General features: G+C 36.6%; 1 protein-coding gene across 1 annotated transcript; it reads left to right on the top strand.

Moving 5' to 3' along the window:
- The first annotated feature begins 1,159 nt into the window (after positions 1-1,159).
- Positions 1,160-4,431, top strand: LOC100489516 (chymotrypsin B). Its single transcript, XM_002935356.4, has 7 exons — positions 1,160-1,253; positions 1,665-1,768; positions 2,597-2,676; positions 3,054-3,132; positions 3,458-3,638; positions 3,784-3,917; positions 4,160-4,431. The coding sequence occupies exons 1-7, from the start codon at positions 1,202-1,204 to the stop codon at positions 4,319-4,321; spliced, it is 792 nt and encodes a 263-aa protein (XP_002935402.2). The 5' UTR covers positions 1,160-1,201; the 3' UTR covers positions 4,322-4,431.
- The last annotated feature ends 5,402 nt before the right edge of the window (positions 4,432-9,833 follow it).

Genomic DNA, 9,833 nt, shown 5'->3' with positions numbered 1-9,833 from the left:
ATTAGGAATCTCAAGCACATTTGAGTGCACAAAGTAATGTTTCTTTTAAGTAATATAGTTTGGTTTTAAAAAATAGAAGAAAGGAGGTTCCTAGTGATGACTGAAATTCTTAGCGAGGCATAGATTCGCTGCGAATCTCCAAGTTTGGCCATTGGCGTATTTTTTGCAAAGCGAGTGCAAAAATTCGCTGCAGGGAAAAAAATTACGAGCGCGACAATTTTTTTTACGCACGCCATTTTTGCTGTTTTGCGAATTTTTCGCCATTTTGCAGAACTTGACAAGGGAACAGATTCGCTCATCACTAGAGGTTCCAGACGTGGTTAGTGGTGAAGTTGTGGAATTCTCTTCCCAAAGAAGTTGTGCTGGCAATAATAAAAAAGGGCTGAATGTCTTTCAACAAGAGAAAATAACATAGTTACTAAAATGAAGTACAAAGCTGATCCAGGGACCGTCTGATTGCCATGAGTCAGAAATGATTGTTTTGCAAATTGGAAATGGCTTCAGATGGCTTTTTAGGACTGTGACAAACAGTCAGATTAGTCGCCGCACAACAAATCTCCCTTGTCGCGGGCGACTAATCTCCCAGAAAATACCATCCCACCGGCTAGAATTTGAATCACCGGTGGGATGGCATACACGGCGGTGCAATTTGCCGACGTTGCGGAAGTTGTCTTGAGAGGAAATCGTGCAAATCGTGCCGCCGTGTATGCCATGGGATGGCATTTCTGGGAGATAAATCGCCTGCAACAAGGGAGATTTGTCGCACGACTAATCTCCCCGTCTGTCACAGCCCTTAAGCTTCCCTTTGGATCAGCCAGCAAATAGGCAGGTTTCATTTGTTAAACCATATTAGGTATAAAAATACTTTTAAACATGTTAAAATAAATATTTGTATTACATGATTTTATCTTTCTAAAACCCTCTGAGTTATAGGGTGACTTACATATTATATCAGAGAGAGTAAACGTGGGAATGTGTGAGTATGCAGCATATGTTATTCTGTTTATTATCTGCTTTTCACTATCAGCAAATGTTATATATACACAAAACATTTATAGAAAACCTTGATAAAATGTTCAAGTTGCCATATTTGTTTTCAAGGGGGAGTTTTTCCTATCCTTCACCTTAATTTTTTTATTTCTTTACTTTTTCACAAGTATATAAGTGTTCCACCAGAAAGCAACAACTATTCACTTGAATCATGGCTTTCCTTTGGCTTGTTTCCTGCCTGGCTTTAGCCACCACAGTTTATGGTAAGTTTAAGCACATTGTTGACCCTGCCTGAAGGGGAAAGTATTATAGATCTAAATTTTCTTGGCAGAAAAAGTCCTGTTGGCAAGTAGCTGAATGCACATTGCTAATAAGAACAGAAATAAGATAGATTTTTTATGGATGAAAACAGGTAATCTATCGCCAAACCTAAGACATAGCTGTATCATATGCTTACTGCAGAATAATTAAGAATAAGTGCAGACGTAATGATCTCTTAAATGTGCTATTGGTGAGCATGTAGCAAAAATTTGTCGGGGTCTGTGAGTTATAGATGCCAAATACATTTAAATATATTCTATTTGAATACTATATACATAATTACATTCAGTCATGTTTCTATAATGTACAAGTTTCTATGTATTTGAATTATTAAAAGTTACTGATTCCTTCAGGCTGTGGCCAACCTCAGATCGCTCCAGTGGTTACAGGTTATGCCAGGATTGTGAATGGCGAGGAAGCAGTTCCAGGGTCTTGGCCTTGGCAAGTCTCCCTGCAGGTAATATCATAGTCATTTAGATTTGTTAGTATAGTGTTATTTTAAACTACAAACAAATGGAGTGCAACAAAACAAGTGTACTTCTGCAGATGATGAGAAATCTAATCATCATGCTATATGTTAGTTATATAGGATACTACCAAGGGACTAAAATTTGCTTCAAAGGGGCATGAATTTTTTTTTTTAATCTATTACAGCTTTAGACAGCAACTCAACTACAATCCAATGGTAGCCCTGCTAGCCCATCAGAAGGACTGTATCTTTCAACAGCTTTTGTGGTCACTTCAGGAACTAGCAGCTTTGCACAAAATAGCTTATTCATAAATAAAACTCCTTTGTATTCATTAGACATATCTAGGGACTTTTTGTTTTTCTCTCAATTAACTGATGATTGTAAAAATATTGAGAAAGGGGTTTACAAATACATAGCCTATTTACTAAACAGACTACGCAGTGAGGAGCACATGAAAAAAAGTTTACAAATTAAGTTAATATAAGTAGTAATACACTGAAACAATGCTTTGTATTTTCAACATTCAAAAATTACAAATTTGCCCCAAAAGCTCTAGCTCCTACAAAACAGTGTATAAAGGGAAGTGGGTAAAAAAAATGAAAATTAAAGAAATGGAAAGAGAGGAATGGGAAAAACAGGAGAGCAGAAGAGATGAAAGGGAGGGTGTGTACATGGTGTGTAGAGAGTAGAAAAACCTCTGGGACAATAAGGGGTGAGCAGAAGGAAAGAGAGGTACAGAGAGAGTAAGAGCAGAACAACCAACAGGAGAGATGTTAGCGCTTCTCTAGAAATGATTACTGTATTGTTATTTACAGGATTCCACTTCATGGCACTTTTGCGGAGGTTCCCTTATTAACAATGAGTGGGTTGTAACTGCTGCTCACTGTGGTGTCTCGTAAGTATTGATAGATTTCTAGACTATAATGAGAAAGCCACCTATGCTACGCTTAAACGGATACTGTCATCCAAAAACCTTTAATTTTCTTTGCTGTTTTCTATACTTCAGTCGTTTTCTGAAAAGGAATATGCCAAGTTTCTAACTGTCAAGGAGTTGTTTTTGTTTGGCCAAGCTTTTCTAAATAGTACTGACAAGGACTTCATGTAAATAGCACCATTAAGACAATCTTCGTCATTTGAAAGTTCTGCAATAACAACATATTGGCTGGCATTTAAAATTGGTGACCATACTACCTTATACCGACAATTACAAAAAATGTGGCCCAAAACCTTTGGAACAAGTAATGCTTACTGCTTCTATGCTACTTGTTACAGGACCAGAGATAAGGTGGTTCTCGGAGAGCATGACCGAAACTCAAACGTTGAAAAAATCCAGTCTCTTGCTGTTGCTAAGGTATTTACTCATTATACTGCATATTTTCAAAATGACTTAGGCTGCCAGATATTATGCAAGGCACATACAGTATAAATATATATGAAGGTATAAAGGCTGTATTTGCCTGTATTTATAGTGAGGCTTATTACATAATGTCAGGGTGGAGTCTTACCTCATCAGGCATCACTGAGTATTGTCTTAACCAGCCAGATTACATTATTGCCCAGTTTGCAGTTAAACACACGAGCATTCAGCACACTTGATAGCTAAACATTATATCTTAAAAAAAAAAAAAAAATGTTTTTGGAATCTTTTTAATTAAATTGACTCTTTTTGGCAACAGGTCTTCACACACCCACAGTGGAATTCCAACACAATCAACAATGATATTTCCCTGATTAAGCTAGCCACTCCAGCTGTCCTTGGCGCAACTGTGGCTCCAGTTTGTCTGGCTAATATTGGAGAAGATTATGAAGGAGGGCGCATCTGTGTTACCAGTGGGTGGGGAAAGACCAGATACAACGGTGAGATCCAAAGGCTAAATCCATGTTATTTATGGTTGCAGGGATGATACCCAATCATACATATACACACAATCCCTGTCAATAGGACTAATGTATGCTGTTAGATAAATACATGATTACAATTGTTCTTGGTTTATTTATACAGCATTTACAACTCCAAATCTACTGCAGCAAACTGCTCTACCTCTGCTGACAAACGACCAGTGCAAGAGCTACTGGGGAAATAATATCACTGGCACAATGATCTGCGCTGGTGCTGCTGGCTCCTCTTCCTGCATGGTTTGTAGCTAAGACCACCCCTACCCTTTCCCATACTATAACCTGATATCTCAGCTGACTTTTCAATTTTTTCTCTTTCTTTACCTATTCTATGCTACATCATTGAAGTTTTTTTTAAATCAAACCATTTCAACTTATTGTATTATAATGTATGTTTTAAAGTTTCTTCATTATTATTATAGTTTCCAACTCCTTTGATGTATTTCCAATAGTCCGGTATTTATTTTCTTGTTCACACACAGGGTGATTCTGGTGGACCACTTGTATGCCAGGCTAATGATGCATGGACACTTGTTGGCATTGTGTCCTGGGGAAGCAGTATGTGTGCAACAAACAGTCCAGGTGTGTACGCCCGTGTCACAGTTCTCCGTTCTTGGGTTGACGAGATTGTGGCTTCCAACTAATGCACATTCCAAAATATAGTATTCCCAGAATGGTGGAGTGAAAAAAAATTGTGAAATGTAATGTAACTGTCTGAAATATTCAGAACTGGAATAAAGTATCAGTAAATAAATTGCTTGTCTTGAGTAATTCTTGGATGAAGGTTTTACCATTCACTTTATAGTTCAATATTTTAGAGCACAGGTTTGCTTCAGATAAATATTAAATTACATAGACACAAGCACAAAGAGACAATGGGATTATGTATTTGTGAATTGGTCTTTTGTTTAAAATACCAGCAAGATGGAATAAAAATTATAATTCCATGTATATAAAGATAAACAGCAACTTTCTATTTCCTCTGACGACTCCACAGTGCCATCAGAATATATTGCTGCATATGAAATCCAAGCTTCAATCATAGAACTGAGTAGTTCTTAGGCCCCATCTACAGTTTAACTCAAATTTAACCTATAAGGCCTTCTCCATTTGGTCTTGGCATTGGTCATTGTTTTTTTAGTAAGTCCAAGTTCAATTACTGCAGGGTTTCAGTATCAGTAGGCACACTTGTGTGGGATTCTGCAGAAACGACAGGATAGATGGCATGACGTTTAGTGCAACTATACAGAATTGGAAGGAACATGTTTGGGTGCAAGGACCTGTAATAAATGGCATTAACCCTATAGTATTCTAAGAATGGTGGACAGAAATTAAATTATCTTGAGTAATTCTGGGATGAAGGTTTTGCAGTTCACTTTATAGTTATAGCACAGATTTGCTTCAGATAAATATCAAACTACACAGACACAAACACAGAGAGACAGTGGGTTTATGTATTTGTGGACTGGTCTTTTGTTTAAAATATCAAATATCAAATGTGAGTTTAGAGCTTAATACATAAAAACTCATCCACGTTCTATTTATTCCTATTGGATTTTTAGAAGCATATTTATCAATGAGTTTACCATTTGATAACTATGCTTTTAAAAATCCAATAAGAATGAATAGAACATGGGTGAGTTTTTATCTATTAAGCTCTAAACTCACATTTTGATAAATCTACCCCATAATCCCCCCCCACCATGCCATGCAGTCTTCCCCTTCTCATCTTATGTGCTCTCAAATTCGAAATTATATGTTCTTTCAGTGATTTCATGTGTCTCTGTATCTCTTTCCCAATTCTGCTTCCATTTTATATTCTTATTCTCTCCTTCTGTTCTTATTGTATTACTTATTATTATTAATTGTACAAATATGTTGCTTTTTAACACACTGATACCCACAGTAGTTATTTACTACTTTTAGCTTACAAAATTAACCAAATATGTCAAATATTTGTCAAGGATAGCCCAAAACTTTGCTTTCAATTGTATATATCCAATGGGTGTTTATGTGCATATTAGATTGATGTCCTTTACCTATTACAGACCTAGTTATGTCGAGGCAACTTCGGCGATTTCCGCAAATCGCGCCGCCGCGTATGCCATCCCACCGGCGATTTACATTTTCGCTGGTGGGATGCCATATCGGGGAGATTTGTCGCACGCAACAAGGGAGATTTGTCTCAGGCGACTAATCTCCCTTGTGTGCCAGAGCCCTTAGGGCACATTTAGCACTTGAAGGTGCACTATATTGTATTGGAGTCATACACTAGATACACTAGAACTCCGGGGAATAAATAGAGACTTTATACAGTTTTATATGAGAATTGCTATTGAAGTTGTCTCCTCCCCCTTTAAAGGAGAAGGAAAGTTACAACCACTGAGGAGGTTACAAAATGTTAGGCACCCCCCAGTGATTGTAATCACCTGAAACCCCTGGCAGTGCTCCTGTTAGAGAAATCTGCACTAAGGCCCTGGTATCTTGTCAAAAGCAGAGAAGGGAAGCAGATGGCTCGTCTGCATTAACCCTGGCTGGTGTAGTTTTCTCCCAATAGGAGCACTGGACAGGAGTTTCTGGTAAGCGATTACAATCCCTAGGGGGTGCCTAACATTTTGCCATCCCCCAGTGGTTGCATTTTTCCTTCTCCTTTAAGAAGAATGAGTGAGAGGGGGGAGGAGATTCTCCCATCTAGATTGTAAGCTCTATGGGACAGGGACCTCCATCCTCTTGTGCCTTTGACTCTTCACTTATTGCAACTGTCCCTTGTATTTATTGTTATACTTTGTATTTATCTATTATCTTAATAACCCCGTTTGTATCAATCTATTTTACTGTACAGCGCTGCGTACATAAGTACCGCTTTATAAATATATACATACACACAAGTGTGCTATTTGTTCTGTGTATTGAATTGTGATACTTGACGGGTTGAGAAAGGGACGAGAGCCCCTTTACGTCAGGTTTTTTTTTTGTTTGATAAATTGATTTTAAAAACAAAAAAGGAGTGCTGGCAAAGCTGCAGTTTTGTCCTGTATTATAGTACAGCATTTACAATGAAAGGAGTCTATTATTTTTAATAAAGGCTGCTAATATTCCAGACCTGGATCCTTTTTTTAGTTGTAGGGGTTTATACATTTAAGTTGGTTTTCTTAAAAAAAGTCCATTATTTTACCTTTGCCTGCGTAGTCTAGAACTATCAACATGAAGCCCCAAGTTCTAAAGGCGCCCTCTCTTGGCGATTGTATAGTTGAGGTATGTAGTTCAGTTGGTAAGAATATTCTTCCTGCTATTGTCCTTCTCTTTCTCTGACAGGATTACAAATTATCTTTGTTGGAGATTTATAGGTTATTCAGTAATTTTATGCTTCAAAAGTGAACCACATAGTTCCAAAGCGAATTGTTGTGTTGTGAAGGTTTAGGTGAAGAGATGGCAAATGTTTTTTTTCCATTGTATCAGGGTTGTTAAGTGGATAAGGAAGTGGGCGTGAGGCAGTGAAGGAAAAGGAAAGAGCAGGATGGACATAATCACTTTAATGATGTCATTATGTGGGGTTCTGTCTTGCTTCGGAGCCTTATTGCCTATTCTGTAGTATGTGCAGCTACACTCACAAGGGGTCAGGGTTTCTTCTGTAATGTCAGAACCAGGTGAGAAGCCTGGTTTGGAGAAATATCTGCCAGTTATTTAAAAGTCTTTATTACTTATTATTATTCAATATGCAAATTCCATTAATTGTTCAGTTTGGATATTGGAAAATATTTAGGTGATGTTGAATGTAGGTATGGTTTATGTATAATGTGCCAAGTCCTGTATCATATCATAGAATTTTTCATTAAATTCCTACAGGTGTCTTCCGGGGAGGAAAATGGGTTTTAAATTCAATGGTTTGAATATCTGCACATACAAAAGTATATATTTATATTTGCTTTGATCTTTAATGCAATCACCCATTCAGTTAGGAGCTGGGGTGGTTATAACATTTAGGGATCCTACATGCAAATCTTTTCTGTACTTATTTATGTCCTTGCTCTCCAGAAACACAAAGACAAGTTCCTTACAAAAATGATCCCAGCATGTGAATTATGGGGATCTAAGAGTATAAGCTCCATAGGGGCAGGGACAGATGTTAATAATGAACAATCTCGAAAACACTGCATAATATGTTATTGCTATTTAAATGAAGGATATTACATGACATAAATGCTACTTTTACTGTCCTGTTCATTAACAAACATACAGGTTAAAGCCTCACATTCCATTTATTTCAAAGCCTCCCTTTCAATGATTTGGCAAATCCTTTATCATATAAACAGCAAACTCTCTAATGTAGGTCTTTCTTTTCCTAAATGGTATCAAAACCCACATAATCACCCTTCATTAAAACTGCTTAAAAGAACCAGCAAACACACTTATTAGTAGATAACACACATTAATATAGGTAGAGAAGGACTTTTTGTTTATAAATAAAAACTCTCTCCCATAATTTATGGCCTATTTAAGGTGAAAACATTGTCAAAAATGGAGTCAATAGTCATCTTCAATTACAGCTGAGCTTTAGAAGGTAAATTTAAACACACGCACTTTGGTAGGCACCACTCACCCATTGAATGAGAAAATAACATTCCATGTACACTTTAATCATTTATTAAAATGACACTTTAATGACTTTTTTGGCATCAACACTTAGGATGGCAGCTTACAACAATTACAACAAAATCCACCATATAATAAAAACAGTTTACATCCATTACATCCTTTATTCCATTTACCCCCGTTTTTGTTTTGTTCCCCTTTCTACATGCACTCTTTGGCTTACATGGAATGAGAAAATATTTTACTATGACTTTTCAGGAGACGAGTAATGGTGATAAAACACCTAGTGAAACCTTTCTGCAAAGCCTGCGGGAAACAACTATAATAGGGGACTATCTGCCCAATTTGCAGAAAGTTGCAAAAACATGCCTCCCATAAGGCTTTGCTGAGACAGAATCCCAGAAATTATAGTAAAGCCTGAGTTTTCCGGTCTCCTATTTACAAAACCATTCTCCTCTGGCAAACCCAGTCCTCTTTGGGACAATGGTAAATAGGGCGATTTTGAAATATTGTGGTTTTGGCTTTTGCCCCTTGATTCATTTGAACTGAAATTTTCTGAAACGGATAATTTTGGCCATCAAAATCTCCCTGCATGCCATTACCCTTCATCAGTAAAACAAGGTTTTAGTTTTGTATTCTATTGTTTGTGGTAGTCACTTTAACTCCAATCTGTACATAGAATGTGGAATAAAATGGCTCTTTTGAACATTTGGTAGAAAAATATAACTGGACAGGAAGGAAAAGTAAAAAAATAACCCAATTCTGCCATAACTTTGCTAATCAACAAACTCCATTATTTCTATAAAATAATATCTTGATAAAAACAAGCATGAATTTGCTTCTCTGGGTTAATATTGTTAAGTTTTTATACAAGTTTAGTAAAGCAGCTAGTTAGCAGCAACCTCTGATGCAACAATTCTTCATTTTGGATCTGAACATAGCTCACATTAAATGCCCCCTAATTTAGTTAATCAGCAAAAAGAAATAACAATATTATATATCTGTTAAATAACTGAGTGCAACTTTTACTCTTTTAAGCATAGAATTTTCAAATGACAATCAAACCTATAGAGGAGTCAAGGAAACAAAAATGATATTGGCTTGCCTTCCATGGCATGCAAATGATTATTTTACCTCTGTGCTATCAAGGAATTACAAATAATCCTGCCAGGGCCATGAAATGAATACTTATTTTGATTTACTCAAATATGCAAGTAGTTCTATCTATCAGGGGCACAGTGTTTGCAATCAAAATTCTAATTTTATGCAAAGCAAATATAGGCAAGAATAAAAAGTGTACAAACAAGCAATAGGTGTATATATCATTAATAGATTTATGTTGCATTATATTTAATAGATAGATAATTAATAGATTATTATGTTGCATCATCTGTGAATGAAAATGTGCTGCCTTCATTTGCCTGGGCTGTAAAAGTCACATGACTTAACGAGTTTAAATCTGGTTTGGCTCAACACTTTTTTGTGTAGTACTGCATTCATATCAGTTATTAATGACTAAGAAAGCTTTACATTTATAACTAACACCTACCCTTTAAGGATGTA

Source organism: Xenopus tropicalis, chromosome 4, assembly GCF_000004195.4.
Source record: "Xenopus tropicalis strain Nigerian chromosome 4, UCB_Xtro_10.0, whole genome shotgun sequence".
Lineage (NCBI taxonomy): Eukaryota > Metazoa > Chordata > Amphibia > Anura > Pipidae > Xenopus > Xenopus tropicalis.
Note: the sequence above shows the minus strand (reverse complement) of the source record. Positions and strands in the feature narration are given on the sequence as shown.